The 21,950-nt window shown below is 40.2% G+C and overlaps 1 protein-coding gene across 1 annotated transcript in view; it reads right to left on the bottom strand.

The window, feature by feature from the left end:
- The window catches only part of CNTNAP5 (contactin associated protein family member 5), a 298,702-nt gene that overhangs the window by 97,690 nt on the left and 179,062 nt on the right, over positions 1–21,950 (bottom strand). The window contains exon 12 of the mRNA XM_063341381.1: positions 8,158–8,277. Within this exon, the coding sequence (XP_063197451.1) occupies positions 8,158–8,277 (120 nt within the window). The remainder of the gene's footprint in view (positions 1–8,157; positions 8,278–21,950) is intronic.

Here is a 21,950-nt window from a genome sequence, read left to right as displayed (position 1 = left end):
TAAGGCTCTCTTTTCCTTTATTTCAACAAAGAAGTTATCATTATCTTTTTACATCTGTCCATACTATATGGTTTTTTCCTATTTACTCAATTTAATGAGCTCTCCCTGCACTTGCGAATTTGCAATTGGAGTGAAAGAACTGTTCTCTAGGCAAAGGTCACTGTTTATTTTTACCTTCTATTTTTCCACTTTATTATTTTATTACTTTCTCAGCTTGGTAAAATTTCAAACCACACACAAGCTGAAAGTCATTCAAAACCCAGTAGGAGAGGGCAGCCACATCTTCTACTGTATAACCTGGAATAGTTAAACGCATCCTTGAAAAGCAGATTTCCTAAATGCTTGTTAAATTGTTCCATAATTCAAAGGTGACAATGCTTTAATTTCAGGGTAATGCAACAGCTTTATGACTTTACAGTTTTATTTAACGGTCCAATTTACTAGGATATTATGCTGCCTGTATTTGGTCCTAGGAGATGTTTTTACAGCATGGGACTGCAATGCACTCAGCACATTTTAGACCCCCCATTTTAGCCTCACCCATAGTTCTATCATCTTGCTGGAAGCCTCCAAGTTGCTTTTGACGGCACACAAATTAAATTGTGGGAAATTAGAGCAGCTGGAAAACTGGCTTTCAATGAGTTCTGTATTGTCTAATTCTCATTTTTATTCTTCAACTTGAAATATCTCTGTGGAGCACATTTCACCCATACAAACTGCATCACTCCTTTGTGATTTAGGAGGTTTGTCACAAAACAAGATTATTCAGACTGATTAAATTGCCAACAAGCCAAACATACGGTAAATGCTACATGAGAGAGAGAAAAATTGCTCTGAGAGCTCATATGATGCATTTGTTTCAGTGCTCTACATTGAATGCCAAATATCGTCCTGAAAGCTGTACCTATAACTTCAGGAGTAACCATACAAAAGACACATTCTCCTCCTTCAACACTGAACTGTTTAAGCTGCAGCGGCAGTTTAACCCAGACGCTCTAACATACACCCCTCAAAAAAATATCAAAAGACAACTTCTTATCGCAAACAGCTTTAATTCACTGACTCCAGGAGGTGTTTCCTGAGTCTCCAATGAAACACAACCTTTTTTATTTTTCTATCTACCTTCTTATTTTTTTTTCTGCTGGCTGACCCAGCAGTATGTGCTTTTGCAGCTTGTTTTGTGCTCATCAGCCTCCTCCTAGTTTCTGATTCAGCCACTTCCAGCTACTGCAGAATCATTGCATTTCCATGGAAACAATTCGGGGGGGGGTGTTTCCCGTCCCCCCAGTCCTGCGTGCAGCCCACTCTCCGGTGGTACTGGCAGACTGCACCTGCCCGTCTGCATTCCTCGGGGATGCCCACGCCTGGAACCATTCCCCATCTGTAAATCCTTCCTGGCAGTCAGTAGCCAGCACCAGGAAGGCATCACACCCCAGCCGCACATTCATGCTGTCCCAGCCCTGGCAGAGAGGGAAGAGCTGGGTTCCCAACTCTCTTACACCCCTGGTGATGAAGTTTGCTCGCTCTGAGCCCACGGTGCGAGGCGTCTCTGTCAGCAGAGTGACCATGCCAGGCGGCTCTGATGGATGAGAATGAGACGCTTCTACTGCACCCTCATCCCCCATGTTGTGCTGAAGCCCAGAGATGCCAAACCATTATCCTGCCAGCCTACTTCTTGATGATCCTCTATTTCCATATATACTTTAATACAGGGTATCTACAACAAGCAGTGAGAAATATTGCTCTCCAAAACCAGAGTCACTGAACAACTGCTTAATGGAAAATGGACACTTCTCCACCATGCTCACACTCGCTGCACTTGTGACAACAGTGCAGTCCTCTCTGATTCAGTCTCCTTCATCTAAGGTGAGTTTTGAGAGACTCATCATAATCACTTTTTTGCTATTTCATATGCCTTGAGATGGCTCAGACATCTGCATGAGCCTGGCAGACAAGTGGAGCCCACAGGAAACCTGCTGTTCTTTTCATGCTGCCCCAGGACACCTGCAGGCTTCCAACATGGCACTAGACTCCCGTGCCTGGGGCAAATGGATCCAACTCCTTGTAACTGAGACAGCTGGAGTGACTTTTGGAGAGCCACAGCTTACGTCTAACTTCTGAGCACTGCAAATGTGGCAGGAGAGTGATTAAGTTGCAGTAACCCTTGGTTAAAAGGTAAAGGCTAGAGGAAAAGACCTACTCTTACCTTCTTCTATACTAAAGCTTCCTTGGGGGCCTCCTGCAAGTGAAGGCGGCCTGCAGGACTTCTGCTGTGATGGTCATCAGAAACACAACAATTTCACTAAAAATGGCAAGACAGCTGTTGACAGCGCAATGCCTTTAACATAATATAAGCACTAAAAGTTTTTCATTATATAAAGTTCTGGAATACTTAATGAAAATTCAAAACAGAAATGTATAAATTGTCAGAACTACAGTGCGCCAAAAGACCTGTAGTGTTTGAGCACATAAACTGTAAATCTTCAAGGGCTATCTTTAATCTAAACAGTATCAAATAATTTGTAAAGGATTCCCATTTATTGTTTTCTCCAGTGATAAAGTCAATCACAATTACAGACAGTAAGCTGTAAGGTACACTCATTAAAAAACAAAACAAAACAAAACAAAATGAAAAAGGCACTCCGAAAACTTCCTTAGGAAGTTCAAAGATATAAAATCTTACCTAGCTCATTCTAAGAATCTCAGGGAGTTTCGCCATTTAAGTTCTTGTCCCACAATTATGTAGGTGCAGGTAATATAACCAGAATTCAGGGCATGACCTCCTCCTCCTCCTCTCCCTTACTGCCTCAGCCAGAGCGGTGGCAGCCCTCCTTTCCATCTGAGAGTCTGCCAAGTCCACGGGAAACATAACAAGGGTTGAATCACAAGGTGACTTCTGTATCAGTGTGATTGCTATACAAAGTAAAAGGAGATGATTTCTAATGGAAAAATGGATTAATAAATTATATAAGAAAATGATCAGAGATTTTTGTGTGGAAAGAAAGGGAAAGGTGGATGCTGTGGACAGTAATACCACCAGTTCCACGATTATGTTGGGAGCATAAATGGGGATCCCTACTGCAAGAACTGAGGTCTAGCCAGCTCTGCGTTGAGGTAGTCCATCTCTTCTTTACTCCAGTCTGTTCCTTGTTCCTAGTAAAGTGAGTAAAGCTGAATGGCTACAGTATTTTCCTCAAAAAGCTGTCCAAATATCATACTGTAAGTGAGACTATTCGAATATTTAGTATTTAGACTGTTTATACTTATTTAGACAAGTATTTAGACTGTTCAGATACAAACACAACTTGTATCCTCCTGAATTCAACCCTCTTCACATGTCATGGAATATGTACTATATGGAAGAATAAGATCTCTATCATTGTTAGCTGAATTAAAAAAAAAAAGCTGGCATAACTTTGGCAATCTCCTTCATATCTTTATAGAATCCCTTACTTTGTCTGAGATTTAAATAGTTTCTATACAGTTTTCTGAGACAGAGAAAATAAAGCTTTGCTTTTCTTGCACCAGAAAAATAGGCAATATCTGCATTTTGAGATGAGACTGAAAAGCAGAGATGATCCGCAACAAGGGGAGTTATATTTTTGTTCATTAGTTTTTTTTTTCATTATGGTAGTTTCAAAACCAGATCGTGGACTAGCAGCAAAGTTGGAATAAGGATTCATCTTTCCCCAATCTACACCCTTAGAGAAAAAAAGTGGTGGGAAACAAAGAAAAGGCAAGCTATTTGAGGATTGGACAATTATCTGGCCAAGATAAAATTAACCATTGATCTCGTCATGGCAATTTCTAAGCATTATTGATTCTATAGCCCAGGGTCAGCATACAGTAAAACAGCATCAGTAATGAAGTGTGGTGACAGAACGACTCAAGTGTATTGTAAGCAAATCTTTCAGATATCAAGGGCAAAATTTACTCCAGAGGAGATGAGGAAAGGTCATTGCAAACACTTTCCATACAGGGCAGCAAAACAAGTACATGGATGTAGATTGCATGTCTATAGACTTTACACTGGACAATATGATTATTAGCATTTAAGCCATACTCAAAACAGATTAATAGATTTCTAAGCACCAAGAGAAAAAAACAGGCCTCACAATGATAGAAAGACTGCCAGACCAGAGGTTCAGGGGTCCATTAGCCATTTTCTATATTGATTGTTATCAATCACTTCAGTGGGAAGTGAAGATTAATTCAACTGGGTTAACTATCAAACAATCCGCCTACAGGGAAAATTTCTTTACCAGCACTGGTGGCTGTTCATTACCTCAAAGCATGACAGGATACATTCTCTCTGTACTTTATGCAAAAAAGTGTGGGTGTAGACCATCATGGGTGGTGGAAGAACCCAGATAAAGCAAGAAGAGCTCATTCACATTCCCATGCAGATGGCCCTGGAAACAGGCTAGCTACATTCCCATGGTGCTGAACACAATCATAAGGTGGGTAGACGTGGTGCTTAGGGACATGGTTTAGTGGTGGTTTTGGCAGTATTAAGTTGACGGTTGGGCTCTATGATCTTAAAGGTCCCTTCCAACCTAGATGATTCTATGATTCTAAATTAATAATCCCTGCATGGACCCACACAAACCCTCATGGTGTCTCACATAGCATCCAATTACATAGGACCATGGTTTGGGCACGTATGCCTTGTTTACTTCTCACACACACACACATATTTGGTGTGGACTTCTCATTATTTCTAACAGGTGATGAATTTTCCTCTGAAAGTGACTTTGCTTTGGATGTGCAATGGGTATATAAGGTGAAGAAAACATTATGTTAATAAGGTGCTGTCTTCTTTTTTTTAATCTATTTTTGAGTTTGCTATCTTTCAATGACATTGAACTGTCTCTTTATTCCTATTGTAAGAAAATCCAAATGAGCATCTCTTTTGTCAATGAGGTCCATTCACTTTGGGTCCTCCCAATCGAAATAGCCCTGGATTATTTACTTTTAACCTCTCTTTGTACAGATATCTTTCTTTGCCTTTAATTAGGTAAATTACTGTTCCCGACAACCTTCAACAACATATTTTACTTCTGCTATAAATAAAGAATCTTCAAGATACGATCCTTCTAAGGTGCTTCATATAGCCTTCCCTCTTCTTGACCAACTTAAATAATAGTATGTCATCTACAATTTTTGTCACCTTGCTTTTTCAGCCACTTCTCCAGGCAATGAATAAATACATTTAACTGCTCCGGTATCAGCAGGTATCCTGTGACAGTCTACTTTTGCATTTCTTGCCATGCTGAAAATTGGCTTTATATTTTTTTAATACTTTTTTCCTCTTGTTTTTTCTTCCCCCTGCAAAATTTCCCTTCCCTTATTTTTCTCTCCCTCTTTGTCTTCGTATGATTGTCCAATTCCCTCTCAACACACACAATCACAATTTTCTGCTTTCTTCAGAATTTTTATTCAGCAGTGGGCTGTTAAAGTTGATGGGCTGCAGAGAAATCACCGGGACCATAGACACAATAAATTAACTTGTAATGTTGATACTTCCCATATCCACATCACATATTGGATGCTTACGACCAGACACCAACATGTGAGAAAGCTGGTGTTAATCTGCCCTGGTTAATAACTTGCTACAAACAAGATCCCTCTCTGTTCAACTAAACAGGTAAAAATTAGAAAGAATTTTAAACAAATGGAAGTGAACATTAAGGAACACCACTGTTCTCTAAGTGCAATGATGCTGCTCATTTCTGATGATCTGATTCCTTCTTTGAATTCATCCTTCACAGATTCAAGGCTCTGTAATTCCCAGAAGTCATTAGCTCACTGCACCTCTACTTTTAAAAGCACTAAATGAGTCATTTCCCCAGATTTTCCATTCCACCTCCAAATTCTTCAGCCTGAACATGTTTTGGGCATAAAGAGGTTACCTTTTCTTGAACTGTACGCAAAAAGAAGAACTGTCAGCCCGAGTAAAGGCAAAGCTTCGTTTAACCCAGGAACCTGCCTCTGCCTTTGAGCGTGAACAGATACCCAGGGAAGGCAAAAGGTTTTCCTGACACACACTCTCATTCCCCAGGGATCTTTGCCTCACAGCTGCCTGAGCTGGGAACTGCAACTAAACCTCCATGTATAACTGCACCTTCTGAATCTATCAGACAAGACTGGGGCTTTTTGCAGCCTGTTTTTTCCCCCTCTGTTGATACATTGGCCTCCTTGCTGTCCTGTGGTAATAAGTTTCAAGTTGAACTATTCGTTGCATCAGGAAAAAGAAATATCGAATATCGATACTTTCGGAAAACTATGCAGAAGCATTATCTGAAAAGAGTAACAAATTCAGAATCTATCCCCATGTACATAAAGTTATTTTTTCCATATTTTGCACTTAATCTATTACTGTAAACAATTATTATCAGCATAACAATAAGGTATGTTCCCAGAGAGAAAAGAAGGTCTTGTGATTAAGGCACCCAAATCACATTTAGATGATACAGAAGCATAACCCAATTGTACCTCAAAATCTCTGGACAACTGTAAAATAGTAATTTCTTTCTGTGCCTCAGCCCTCTTTTATGCAATAGGAATAACAGAGATGCCTGTGACAAATGACCTTCCCCTGCCTCAAATGAGACATCTAGGGGGAAAGAAGAAACACGAAAAAGTTTTCCAGGCTAGGAGGTTCTGTCAGTTTTCCCCACCTCCACTTTTCTCGTAACCAAAATAAAATAAGAATGTCAGCAAGTTCATTACAGATAGACAGAAAATCAGGTATATGCCTTCTGGATTTCTGCCAGATAAAATTTATTTGAGGAAAGCAGATGCCTTCTGCAAGGAGTTTGTCAAAAATCCTACTTCTTCAGCAGAGATAAAAAGCACTGACAATGTTTTGATCACACATATTTATATGATAAATAATAAAAATGAGTACATTTCCCATACTGGAGATCAAGGAAGGATATTCAGACAGAAAGGTGAAACTCTGTTTCAATTCTTACGAGATTCAACAACAGTGAAGGAGACACATCTTATTAAATATTTGTTACACTTGAATAAAAAACATACTTAATAATTAACTGGTGTGCATTTAATTAACATAATGATTGCCCAATTAAATCAAAATGAAAATTTAATTTGAGACACTTTAAGTAGAAGGAGATTAAGGATAAAATATGAATATCCTGAGTCCTTAGTTTTCAGGACTGAGTGTGGAGGTGATATGTGGTTAAGGAGCTCAACCAGAATTAGCGATTTAGAAGGGGTAATAAAATATTCTTTCATCCGCACCTGGCCCCAGGAAGCAAAGAAATGCCAAACAGAAGACAGTCTAGGAAATTTCCACCCCATTTAAAAAATAAACAGCAGAAAGGATGCTCTACCACCTGCCCCAATCCACAATATAGGCTATGTAATATTTTTTCACACCCTTGCGTCACAGTCCTATATAAAAAATAAGACGCACTTAAGGGGAGAATTTGCCAGACAGTTATATTCATTCGAAACACTTTTTATTTTAAAACTACAGAAATCTAAGGTTGAGAAGTCTCTCTCAACAGGTCACCTTGCCAGGCTCTTGCTCCGCTACCTGTCCCTTTGGTGTCCCTCCTCCTAAAAGCATCATGCCTTCTCCTCCATACAGATACCCAGGATGATGAGGGTTTCTATTCTCTGGTACATCAAAGGCAGCACACTTATATGAGGGACGGTATTCCCGCCCAAGTCAGACTGGAAGGGCTTACAGCTAGCTCAGTGCAAGGAGTTTAATAATCATTCCCAGATCTCGTGTTCTAGTAAAGCAGAGAAACCATTCACAGTTACAAAAGAAGGTTTGAATTCTAGGTTTCTACATCTTTAGTAAAAAATACAAACATCTCATTAAAAGTTATGATATGATGAAAAATACAGCAGTAGTGCCCTTTCAAAGGTGAAAATACCATTGTAAATACCACTTAGCAACAGTACAAGGTGAGTCCTTCAAACTTAAAGTTTAAAAATCACTTTTACATGGATCAGATTTAAGGAAGCACCTCAGAGTGGAACCTCAGTTACTACCAGTTCTCTTCTTTTTCCCATTACTGAGACACCCATGATTGTGGGGTCTTCTTAGTAGTACAATGATAGACATGCCAATAACATTAGAGGCAACATAAAGCACCAAAGACAAGGTTAGGTCATTACCTGTTATATTGCAAAAAACACGGAGCGGTCCAAGTGGTCCACTTCCATCGGAATCAATGTAGAAGAAACCTGATGTCTTCCCTTGGTGTCGGTAAGCCTCACAAGATTGTTCATAGATAGCTTAAAAAGAGAGAGAGAGATTGTATCACATAAACAAGGAGAAAACAGACACATTTCATACATGAGCACTGCTTTAAGCATTGTCAGAACATAAACTGTTGGGTCACTGCTGATTCGCATGTGAAAGAGTTTACTGCATTCAGACCTCAGTCCATGCTCAAAATTAGGCATGTATTTAACTACTTCCTTGAACTTAAAATATTCTGGCTTTAAAGATACAGATATTTTCCTTATTTTTCGGATTAAAGTATCTAAATACTTAAGTAAATGGATAGGAACTTTCAAACATGCCACCATCTAGTTATGGAGTGATACATATATGCATCCACATACTGATACTTCAAAGACATACATACACATATGTACACAATTTACTACCTAGGAATGCGATCAAGCCTTGTCAACGGAGAAGAAAGATATTTTTGCCAGTCTTCAGTTTCCCTGCAGGATATTGTTAACAGGTATCTACAGACCCCTACCACCATCTACAACCCAAATGAAAACAAGCCATTGTCCTCTAGCAGAAAACCTCAAGCTCAGATACGGTCTCCATCCTGGGTGACATCTTTATGCTTTAGCCCTACTTTTATACCACCAACTCTTCCTTTCTGCTTATCAATACTCTTCTTTTGGAGGATTAGTGGCCATGAAAGTGTAAGTGGTCAATAAAACAAGCACAGCAGGTCTCCAAGAGCAAGAAGAGGAGGAAAAACTCCCACAGGTCAGTGAAATTACTTGTATTTGAGGCATGTTTTCAGGAAAGATATTATGACTGTCACTTCATATGTGGCAAAGAGAACCTCCCCCAAGAGAGGCAGTTATGAGGTACCAGTCAGTCACATGTATGACCCTGGATCTTGAACAACAGTACCCTTAAATGGCATTGCAGGAGGACTGATTTTTTTTTCCCACTCATTTAAATACTTACCTGATTATACCACCAAGGTTATTCAACGTAACAGCTTATGGTTGTTCAACTAATTGTTAACAAATACAACAAAAAACACAGACTGACTTGTCAGATACATGAAGACTCCCTTTTTTCCTTCCTACAAGACAGTTATGTGGAAGACACAGTAACAGAAATGCAAGCAAACAGAATTACCCCTAATCTTTAAATAAGCTTTTGAGTGCTACCAGTAGCAGAGAACAGACAAATATATTTGGACATCATCTTTGGCTGCTGGGAGGTCAAATCTATCTTTTTCTTACCCCTTCCTTTTAAGAGCACTGTTAGCTACTATTTTCACATTTGTACATCATCATAGAGCAAACCCTGGACTTATACAGATTGGGGGATACTCAGGGGTATTTGCGTATAACCCATTTTTTAGCCACTGCAAATCTTTTTTCCAAGCCTTTCACTCTTCAGGCAGGAGAGCAGTACAATTAAATTTGATATGGCACAATATGTGTCGTGTCGAGGTCGTAAATACAACTGCCAAATTCCCAGTGCCTTTCATCTGGAGAGAACTCAAGGAGGTTTGCAGGCTGAGTGCAGGGAGAGCACTTCCTTGCCACTTCCGTAACGCAGTCCCAGCCTCTCCTGCAGAAGGCAGGAATCGCCCTACACCAGCAGGAATGGTTCCTCATTCCCACTCCTGTGCATGCATGGACTCACATCCCTCCTTCCCCCTCATTCCCTAAAAGTAGTTTCTCTAAGGAAACACATTACACAAAAGACTTAAACGGTCAGCCTGAAGAAGCCTTGTTTGACTATTATTCTGAAGAATGCCACAGGATAGTTCATGACTCAGATTTTACTGAAATTAGGACACTTCTTCACTCTGCCAACAAAATATAATCACAGTTCTAGGGGCTCCAATCCCAAACCGACTATGTACCACTCACCAAAATATGCGTTACCCTTGTACATTTCTCTCCTGACCAGACATCATTAGCAGACAGACCATCACTAAGTGCTAAATATGCACAGCATTACCCTTCCTGGAGTTAAGAAGCTGTTTAAGGTACTCAGCACCTGGTGAGACAGTGCTTTAATTAGTATCTGTCCTATAATAAACAGAATTAAGAAAACTTCTTCCTGACAGTCATTAGCCTGATGTAGAAAGCACCACAGGAGTCTAGAAGATCTCTAAATTCCCCCTCTGATAGCTGGCCAACAGTACACATTAAATGCAAATAAAATAAAATCCCCAAACCAGAACCTGTTCTTCCACTACTCACAACCTGAGGGGCTAACAGAGAGTCCCTCAGTCGCCAAAGTGCTGACAAAAGCAAGTGGGACATGGAGGGTCAGGAAAGAGACCGTAACAGGCGATTAAGTAAGCAATCAAGGAATCACGCTTTGATCAATTTGCAAAGTTCTCAAACTGCAGTTCACTTAGTGAATTCGCTGTCATCATCATTACAAGACACTTCATCTTATCTCATTAGGGAATATGCCAATTGCTTCCCCTGAATTGTTTGCTGAGTATTTTTAAAGACAAAGGATGGCGCAAGAGGCAGAGACATAAAACTAATACGTTGTCAGTGAACTGGCACAGCCAGAAACTCATTCTTCACCACAAACTTTTTTCTTACTAAGTGTTCTGCTGCTTCTTGACTGTCATTTTGGCTGGAGCCCAGATATACTTTTTTCAAATTAATAAGGAAAGATGTGAAGATTCAGCCGTTAATAATGTGGGCAGATGCAAACAGAGGTGATCTACTCACCTTTAGATGGCTACTTTGTCACTGCAGCTTTGGAAAAAAAAAGGCTGCATAGAGCTGGAAATCAGGCTAGGGGTACTTGGCTGGTATAAATCTGAAAGGATGCACAAGCTTCAGTGAAACTACAGTTATATCCGCCAGAAGAAAATCCATCCTGGTATGTTTTCCTTCTGGTTATATGAGAATTCCAGCAGTAAATACTAGGGAGTAGCAGAAGAAGTGGGAAAAGGCTATAAACCTCAAGCTCTAGCACATAAAACATATTCTAACTCTCATGACTTAGGGAAAAGCTGTTTTGGTGGGCAGTTTATTTTGTAACTGCATGCTGAAAGTTTCACGTGCCTGTATCTTAAGCATCTGGTACTGCTTACTTCTAGACTGGATGGGCCATTACTTTTAGTTCTCTTTTTTGCTATTTTATGCTGTATAATGCATCAAGGAAAAAATGATATTTGTTTTCCAGTCACTGGCAGATAAATGCCCCCACAGACATTCCAAGTGCACCATCCATTCCAAGCTCCCCTCAATGTCTTCGCAGGCCGAGCCAATGGCTTGTTTCAGAATAAAGTTATGCAATTCCATTTCCTGAAAAGGGCCCTATTACTCCAGTGACAACAACTTGAAGCTGTCTTTATGGTTCAATGAAAGACAAGATCTCTTTACAGTCATTCTTCTCTTTATGCAATCAGAAATATCATACAAAAGTAAAAACCAGACGAACAGTCAGCTGTGACTGTTCAGACCCCAGAGCCTTAACTTTGAAAACTGCCTTCAGATTTATGTTCTGTTTTGTGCCAGACTTCTCTGATGTAGATGGAGATGTGGTCCTTTTGGGAACAGTAGGAAACCATTATTGTAGTTGTCATTAAAGAGTCACCAACCATTTATGCATGTAATAGGCCTTTCAAAAAGCAAGCACCAAGTGTAATTACGGAACTGTTGAGAAATGCGTACATTTTAATGTCAAACAACATTCGCAGTAATTACACCTTTTTAATAAAGTAGAGGTATTCATCAGTTCATTAGGAGTAGAACCCGTCAACAATTTTCAAGCATTATTTTTAAATTAAAAAAAGAAAAACAACAAAAAACCAGAAACACCCCCCCTCCAAAAATAGGGATTTTATTCCTTTCTGTGAAGCATTTTAAGATTGTTTATAGTTTCACTCTTTCAAGTTTCCTTCCAGATTTTAAAATGTGCACCAAAATGGGACCAAACTAACAAAAATAATGTTCTTTACAGGTTGCCCATGCAAAGCTTGTTTCCTCGTTAGCACTTTTTGAAAACACAGTTTCAAAACCGAAACCTCTAAGTTGTTCTCAGAGAAGCAAGATCAGTTGTGCTTCCCTAACCATCCCACACTTCTTTTTGGACTTAATTTTGACTCATATCAGCCACTGAAGATAAAATGATAGTTTCCAGCAACGTTTGTTCCACCGAGCCAGAACCAACTGAAAATCACAGTTGATGACTTTTAAGCCCCTGCCGCGTTTCCTCAGGCCCTTTTAGGAAGAAGCTGCGCTGCCATGCAGCAGTAGCGCTGCAGTTCCTGCCGCCGCGTTCCCGCAGGCAGTCAGGATGAAGCCGTTGGCTTCGTGGAGTTGCATTACGCTAGCGCTCGACGGAAAGAGATGTCAGCAGCGGACATGAACCCATGCTGCCCCCCTGCAGGTATGGCTTGGACCTCACAGTCAGGTGTGGTACGTAAAAGCATTAGGGTAAAAACAAGGCAAAAACCGAAGTGTAAAAGGTGTCAGAGAGGGCAGAGTTTGGCTGATGGGCTGCTGCTGATAACGGTGGCTATTCCAGGAAGAAAAAACAAGAAACAGCTTGACTCCAAGGTCCCAGATTTAGTAAGGAAAACTGGACATCAGAAATACCTGTTTTACTTGGTCACAAAGAGACTGGATGTCTTTTATTGCTTTTTTTCTTCCCCCTTTTCCCCAGAATCACTTATAAGCTATAATATTGGACCCTGTGCTGACATTTTTGCAGTGCTCTTTAAGGAATCTTTTTAATGGCTACTGCTATGTTTCACAAAGAAATTTAAAATCCTCCCAGAGGTAGCTACTGAAATTGATGCAGCCTGAGAGCCCCATTCTGTCCCTAAGTACTGTCTGTGCTCTTGCTTACCTGCTAGGATGAGCCGTGCTGATGGTGTTGAGGCATGCACAATACTGACAGAGTTCAAGATATCTATCTCCCAATCCCTTATAATCCTCTGTGAAACACGTATACCAATTTCTCCCTCAGGTATCTCTTTTCAGTCTTAAGTATCTCAAATTAAACTAGCTTTTCAGATCAACAACTCTTCCCATCAGCGCATTCATTTTGAACACGGCTTTACTCACTGATCACAATGGCCATCTTTTCCTTTAGTTCTCATCTTCCCAGGTGCTTAAGAAATGGCTTGCGAAACTTTGATCAGCATTTATAAAATAAACACTTTATCCCCAGTCAGATCAACATCACCCAATTCTACATGTTCTCTTGTATCTCCTTGGATATAAAGATTCATAAGCTCAAAAATCAAAATTATGGACCTGAAATATACGTATCCCATATTTTTTCAAGCCACACACACTACATCCCTGTAGAAGCAACCTAGCAAAACTATAAATATCCACTTTGATTGATCAAAATTCAAGCTACAGATCCATGATTCAGAATTCAATGCTAGAAAGGCATTAAGAGAGTTTAATGTCATTATAATAACCTATTTTGACCATTTGTGCAAAATCAACTCCGGGCTTTCATTTTCTCATTCCTGCATCAAGACCCTTACGCCTGGTCAGCCAGAGCGCACACGGTAGCTCTCTGCACCCTGCAGGCAGGTCCAACGCGGCTTGGCTCTGCAATTGAAACTTCAGCCTTGATTCAATACCCTGCAAGAGCCTGCCAAGTTTTAAATATGAGCAATTTCATCACTGTTCAGCTCTCTGAAGTATCTTGAACTTGTTAATCCAACTGTTTTCATTACAGTCCTTAGAGCAGTAAAGATTGTATTCCTGCCATAGCTGAAACCTTCAAACAGCACATGGCTGGGCACAAACATTTGCAAGGTCAAATTTCCATTCTACCAAATAAAACGGCTTTTTATTTGTTTTTTTTACTGGCTACCTGTTACCGTACTGACATTTGGCTTCCAATCTTACTTTTGCCTTAACCAGTTCACCCACAGTCTCCACGAGAGCCTTCACTGAGCGGACGCTCACTGGTTCATTATGGAGCTCCCTGGCAGATAAGCCTTTAGCCGGCCTCAGTTTTCCTGAGCACTTAACAGCTCCGTTTCCTTTGCCCCCATGTTCCTAACTTACAAAACCTCTCCTCTCTCTCAGACCACTTTAATTTCATTTTTCACCTCTCTTTGTATTTTGGCTAAAAAAAGAAAACTTCTTTGTGTAAAGACTTGAACTTCTGCAAACGATCCCCAGGAAGCAACACATTTAAAGCCTCCCCTCTTCAATGGATGAATCAACTTTTAATTCATCAAGTAAGAGCCACCCCTTACCCGTATTTAAGATAGTGCTGTCAGTTCGACTCCACGCAAAGGGTACGGCGATACCCAGGCTTCGGTTTCAGTAGTGGGAGACCAGGCAAGGTAAATCTCTCTCCCCTCCACTCAGCCATACGTTACTGGCACAGATACCATCAAGAGCATAAACTCCAAATCACAAGCAATTAGTTCGGGTTTTTTTTTTTTTTTAATCAGAGGACTCTGTACTTTTCAAAGTTAATGGACACCTACGTAATTTTTCTCCAAAAATAAAATTAATTACAAGTCAGCCTTAAAATTCCCAATATTTCTTTCCTACTGTATTTCCAATTACTTTGGAAACTGATCACACACATTTCTTTGCAAATACTCTGAGACACAGATTTGGAATTTGAGCTGTACTAGTTATGATTACCAAAATGAATCCTGCAGTACTGCTGTATGTAGATTGCATTCTCATACCCTAATAAACATAGTTAATAATTTTCCATTTCTCGGATGGAGATAACATTTTATGGTGATATAATAAAAATACATTACAGAGACCTAAAGAACTTTAATTCTTGATTTCACTGGGATGTGCTGACATTGTCTGTTCCCCAGGTAAAACGTAGCAGAGATGCATGTTGCTTTCACCACACCCAACACCATCACACAGTCATGAAAACCTGTAGGCAGAATATGAACTGCCAGATCATTTGAGACTCATTTCATTGTTCCGTAGTTATTTGCACCTTAGACGCAAACTGTAATAATAACCCCTATAATAAGAATTAATATTGTATTCTGAGGTGAAAACTTAATGTACTGGTCAGAATGGAAAGGCCAATAAGAGCTGGGGATTCAGTTTGGATCTGCAACCAGCCCTGGACTGACCTTGGACAAACTGGTATGCACAAATGCTGACACAGACTGAATTCAGCATTCTCACCAAAACACTGAGAGCTCCTGGAGGCAGACTGGAGACGCCTGTTTCACCCTCTGCTTGTGTACCTCGGCCTGACAGATTTGTTCTTACAGACTCAGAGTAATGAGCGTTCGATAAAAGATTTTTCTAAATAACAAATAAAGCAACATGCAACGGTAGGTTTCTTCTTTTCTTTACATTCCAACAGCAAAGGGACTAGTACAGGCAATGAACTCTGGGAATGATCGTCATTCTCACCCTTATAATACAATTGTCTTGTTAAATGCCAGAAAATGAAATCTCTACTCTCGAAAACTGGGTTTTGACAGCTCTGCTGTTGACAGACTAATGCAGTCTTCACTGTGATGTGCCGGGATGACAGGTGGCTTATTTTTCCTTTTTAAAATATGTATTTACTCATGTGATAAAGAATGTCGTATTTCCATAGATAGCTTTAAAATTACTTTTGCCACAATGTCGCCTAAATGGACGCTTGGGAGGGATCCTTCCACTACACTTGGGGATTAGACAATTTCCTACAATTCAAGCTAAGGCTCCCCTTGGCCGAGGAACGGAAGGCCGTGTCAGCCCATCCTCCCCTGTCGCTTCCCCGCTGAGGTTTGAAAGCGGCTGTGTCAGTCACGTACCCCAGCGGCCCCTGCCCGGCGCTGCTGCAGGGTGACCTGCGAGTCCTGCTGCCGCAAGAAAGCAGCCAGGGAGACCTACACCATTTTAAGAGCAGCGTTGGTGAGAAAGGAGAAATCGAAAACTTGAAGGACACTGTGCAAAGAATGGTATTGCAGCCTTGCTCTTGAAAGTAGAGGTGTCCCCGTGGTGACGGTCACACCCGACGCAGGCAGGCTTCAAAAGGGACTGAGTTAGTCCCCCACCTACTCTGCTCGGCAATAAAGTCCCAAAGTGGATATTCTCTGTGTTATTTATAAGGAAATGTCAGGCAACGGGAAAAACTTTTTAAAATGAACACCACTGAGACATGCAAATGTACAATTTACAGATACACAAACTGAAGGGAAAGCATTAATAAGACAATAACTTATTACAAAATAAACAAAGAAAATTCATACGCCAGAAGCATGGTGTGAACAAAAATATGCAGGAACACCAAGTACAGTACTGAAGGCTTGATATGAATATTAAATGTGTTTTGCTTAGTCAAAGAACACCACTGCATTTAAATACACATGGAAAAACCCTATTCCAAGAATCTCAGAAAGGAAAATTGGCTACTCAGGACATGTAAAATTACATGACCAGACTCACTATCAGACATGGGGCAGCCTGAAACTCTCTGAACCTCATTTGCCCAACCAGTAAATTGTGTACGCATCTCCCTACCTTGGAACACAGGAGAGTTACCAAATCCATGGCTGGCACTTTAAGATGCAGCTCCAGTACTGCTAATGATCTGGATGAAGCTGTATTAAGCTTTTCAGATCGAAAATGATATATGCAGTAAGCATATTAATATTAAAAAATACATTTTCAAAGCCTGAAGTTATGATAAGTTTATGTCATATCAACGGCTATATGACATTTCCATTATTGGATGGAACTTTCCTCCAGCAATTACCTAGGCCAATAAGACACATGCCTGTATGTGCAACACAGATCACACACCAAAGCAAATATCCAGAATTAAATTACATTCTGTTAATTATCACCTTGCAAAGCTTTGGGACATGTCGACATCCCGAGAACATGAAGAATAAAACCATTATTTTATATTTCTCATCATCCTTTATATTAATGTTCAGCACTCTTCGGAATAAAAAGATACGCTCAAGACTAAAGGCCATCTGAAAACTATCATACATAAAAATAATAGAAATACGGAAGGGGAAGATGAGGCTTTCTAAGGGACTAATATAACTCATAGAAAGAGAAGATTACTAATCATTACCTTGCAATAAAATTATAACTTTCTGTATCTCAGGGCCATTTCACACTGGTCTACTGCTCTCACTGTCACATGATAATTACAAGGAGAACCAACAGTATGAGAGAGATGACTCTGCAGGTTTTAAACTATGACCTTTCAATTAAAAATATTCTATATTTATATATATATATACACACACCTGTAATTCCTCTCCCTCTGTTTCTCTTTATATATAGACAATACCTAAAATTCTGATCTAGCTTCAGTTGCCTACTGTATGTCTAACCTACGACAGCCTCCCTCTATAGACAACAGACATTGGTATGTTTCAGAGGTGGTCCATGAACTTACCATGGGCACCCTATCTCGCAGTGAGATGAGTCAAATTCTTAAAATAGCTCATTCTCTGTTATACATCTAGAGAGAGCAGACCACTATCTTAGATTAGACATCTCAGTATCAGACAGAAAAAACTAGATGAGCTGAATCCCACCCAGGCCTTTTTCCCAAGCTGTGTACTAACATCAGTGTTTCTATCTAAAAGAGGAAAACAGAAAACAAACATTACATTATTATCTATTTTGCTATGGTTCACACATGTTATTAAATAAAGAACCCTCTCCTATCTACCTGGATGATATCAGACTACTCCAATACCTGATGGATCAGTACGTTACCCACCACACTGTAGAAACTGGAAAGTACCTATCGTTTAAAAGACTTCAGCTGAACTAATCTTCCAACCTATTTAAATGCAAGCTGTGTGAAGCACATTTAAAAGATAAACCAAAAAGCAAACCCATGCATTTTTCAGACTCGAAATAAGATTGTATCCTCAAAGCACTCTTACCTACAGATCAGCTCAAGTAGCAGTAAGCAAACAGTAGTTTCAAAGGAAAGAATCCATAAGATTTCAGCAGATGATACAGATCACACACCTTCTAATATACCTGCAAATTGGATCTTATTCCCAACAGAGATGGAGAAAAGAAAGCACCAATAAATTCATACACAAGCAAATGTAACTCACCTACCATTGGCTTAATATCCTATAGGGTTATTCCATGACTCCTAGTTTCCCCAAACTGCAGTCAGTGAAATAGGCTCCAGGGACAGTCAGCACAAGTTCTACATTTCCTAACAAATTACAGGTCCACATGCTTTTCTGACAGCAAGGAACTAGCATATGGCTTTAGAATTCCACAGCTACAGATAATATAAATACAGATAAAATAAGAGATGAAAACACAATTGCTAATCAGTGCTGTGACTAGCCAGCAAGAAGATGTGAATTGCACTGGAAGCTGGAATAATGAGAGTTAAAGCCAAATCCACTTTCACCATTGTGGGGGGGGGGAAAGACAACAAAAAAAAAAGACAACAAAAAAAGACTTGAATTCCACATGTGGCAGCTTGTGAAGGATTAGCAGTTACTAAACAGAGAAATGGACTTACACATCGGGCAAAAAACAACTTGTGTAGAAAACATTCTGACTCTTCCCATATGTTACACCAATGGGCTTTAGCACTATTTTCTGTTTTACCTGTATTTACAGCTAAGTTCAGAGAAGAGTAGGAGAACAGAAGCATGACAAGATCAGACTTCAGGGTGAAACTGCCACAGAATAGCTATTTAACGGGACGTGACCCTATACCCTTTCAGTGGTGGACTCTCATCTGGATCAGGTAGATTGCTATACCTCCTGTGATGGTTTTGGAGCTTTCAGGATCAGAAGGGATTTTGACTGAGCAGGAGGACACCTGGGGTTTGCAGAACATTGATCGCCTCTAGGAAGATTATATTGAGGTCATGTCTAGACCCAGCTAGTTCTTTATATGCACCTTGAGATGTGCACTTTTGCTTCATCCACACGTCTTGAATTTCAACTATACCTATTTTCAGTCATGACAGACACAATCTTGTCCCACTTATCCGACATGGTCATGCAAACATTGTCCCAGCTGCGTCTTCTATCAACTGACTGTTCTGCCCTGACACTTTCTACCTCCTCTCCACTGCATCAAATGCAAACTGTTTATCTTTGCTTTTTACGGCATATTTCCAACCTCTCTACCTGTCTTGACTCTGGCATTTGCCCTGTCAAAAATGTCACACTCCTCTGGCCACAGCCTTATATTTTTCAAACAAGCACATTATTGCTTTCTCCCATGTCACTCATTCATGCCTGCGAGCGTTCAATTTCCTCCTCTCTCTAATCTCTACCTTATGACTTTTTGCCTACAAGAAAGCCTAGCAATAATTATGTACCTGATAGATGCTGCCACCTATGTTGCTGATGAAGACTTTCTGGCACTCCATCCCTTGTGCCAGTGTGTTTTTTCCCCTGAGAAACTTATCTGCAAACTCTTTGGAGCAGGGATAGTCTGTATTATTACCTGTTCTTCACAACAGAACCCAGTGTGGCCCGCTAATATTTGGAGTAAACCAGTAATATTGCTTATGTATCAACCACAAAATGCATTTCAACGCTTTACAGATGATGACAGTAAGTCAGGGACAACGTATCTTCAGATCTCAGTTCTTAAAATGGTAAGGTGTGTCAGTCTGAGCTGATAAAATATAAATCAATTAATTCTGGTTTGCAGATGCATGTGATGCAGTTCTTCCTGAAAACATGGCAAGGAATGGGTCTTTTTACGTTGCTCAACCAGTGGTACCCACTTCTTACACACACCACATCAAAACAGGGAAAAAACACACTGATGCAGATCAGACAGAAAAGAAATCCAGCTGACAATGAAACTATTCACAATGTGTTTGACTTGCAGCAGATTGCTAGTTAAATCTTTCCACTGCTGCTGCATGGACTTGGGTCTGAAGGGTAGTTTAATACAAGAAATAGCCTCTCCAAAGTGGTACAAGTTCAATTTCAGGCCTGTCAGCCTCAGTGTTCTACTAAAAATCAAAATCTGTCGAGATAATGTTTCAAACCTTAAGAAATTAGATGTATTACTTTGATAGAACTACACTGCATTACGCGATTGGAAGAGCTGCCCGTACATTGGGGATATGCTGGAGTTATGCCGTGATCAGATCTGTGGCTTTCATTCACCGGCTACAAGGTACTCCTGGACATCTACTACTATCAGCTGAAAGCGATAACGTCTCTTGTTTTGCTGGTTTCTTATCAACAGTCTGCTTTTGCCCACCGGCTTTGAAATGGTTTCATCGCACATTTCAAGCACATGAATGCATTTCTCCAGACTAATGTTGCTGTTTATCAGCGTTGCTTGGCTTACAGGGCAGCTGGCTCTACAATCTAACTGGAATCAAATTAGCTGTTGATAATATGGTTGTAAATAAGATGAGCGGCTGAATAGCTGTACATCACATGTGCACACAGCTTGATCTGCGGGCAAGTCTTAACACAAGATCTTCCTAAGAAACTTTTCAGAGTAGTTTTTACATCAGTGAACCTTAAATGACTGCAGCTACATATGTGCCTTTGAGAGCACAGACATGAGTTCACACAAGCAGGAGGCTTCACTAGCTCCACGGAAATGTCTGTGGGGAAAACTAGTCATGAACCAGGCGTCTGCAGTAAAGAAACGGTCTGCTTTAGACACAAGCCACACTGATCTGGCACAGAAATAGTGAGCCTCAGGCCCTGAGATAATATGACAGTGCAGATGTAGCCTAGAGGTTAACGTCCCTAATTGCCTTTGACGGTCAATAGCGACCGGCTTCTTCCTTCCCCCCAAGGAGCCTCTCCCACCTCATCAATGGATTTGGCCATCTAGTTTTGTACCAACCACCAGCTAGTGTAAGTACTCTGCTATGGTCTCAATCACTACACATACTCTGAGTTGGGTTTGGAGGTTCTGAAGAGGGGTGACGCCTTTTGGAACGACAAAAACCTTGGACAAAAACTAAACCTGCTTTTCAAAATTATAAACTCAGCATTTTGCTTCCCATCCTTCATCTGGCTTGGCATGATTTCTGCACCAAACGCTTAGCTTCCTTTGCACTTACAATGTAGATGTTACAGCTCAGGTGATGAATCTATGAATAGACCTCTCAACAGCCTCTCCCATCAGCTGCAGACCCCACACCACAAATGATTTCATCGTTAATTAGCTCCAGAATTACAGTACGGTTGCCAACATTCTCAGCTTCAAACCACTAAGTACCTTTTCTTCTCTTCTGCTTTTTAGCTGAACAGGGAAAAAAAATGCATCTCTCACCAATCTCATCCTATCTGCGGTCTAAGTGCTCATAACACCTGGAGTATTCCTGGAATTGTTATTCTTACTCACTCCTTTTTTTCTCTTTATTTCCAGAGACAGAACACGAAATTTACCTTTATTTTCTAACTGTTTCCCCTTTTAATCAGCTATATGAACAGGCTTTACTTTGGTCTCCCCTTTCTCTCTCTATTTTCATTAGAATTCCAAGCACGCTGTGCCTCTACTGTTTAATACTTTTTTAAAAAAAAAAACAACACCATGTTTAAACCACCTTAATATTCCTTCTGCTGTAAATTTCGGTAGCTGAATACTTCTTCTACTGCTACTGTTTCAGATACTGTATCCTTGTTAATAGCAGCAGCCCAAATAATAGCTCAACAAAATTCCAAAATTATAAAACCTTGAAAACTAGATTCTTGCAACATGAACTTTTGTATAATCTAAAAACAAAGAAGCCCGTGGTGCTTCTTTGATGCAAAAATTGATG

The sequence above is a fragment of the Chroicocephalus ridibundus genome, chromosome 7 (genome assembly GCF_963924245.1).
Source record: "Chroicocephalus ridibundus chromosome 7, bChrRid1.1, whole genome shotgun sequence".
NCBI classification, from domain to species: Eukaryota; Metazoa; Chordata; class Aves; order Charadriiformes; family Laridae; genus Chroicocephalus; species Chroicocephalus ridibundus.
The sequence above is the reverse complement of the archived record's forward strand: the minus strand, read 5'-3'. Positions and strand labels throughout refer to the sequence as shown.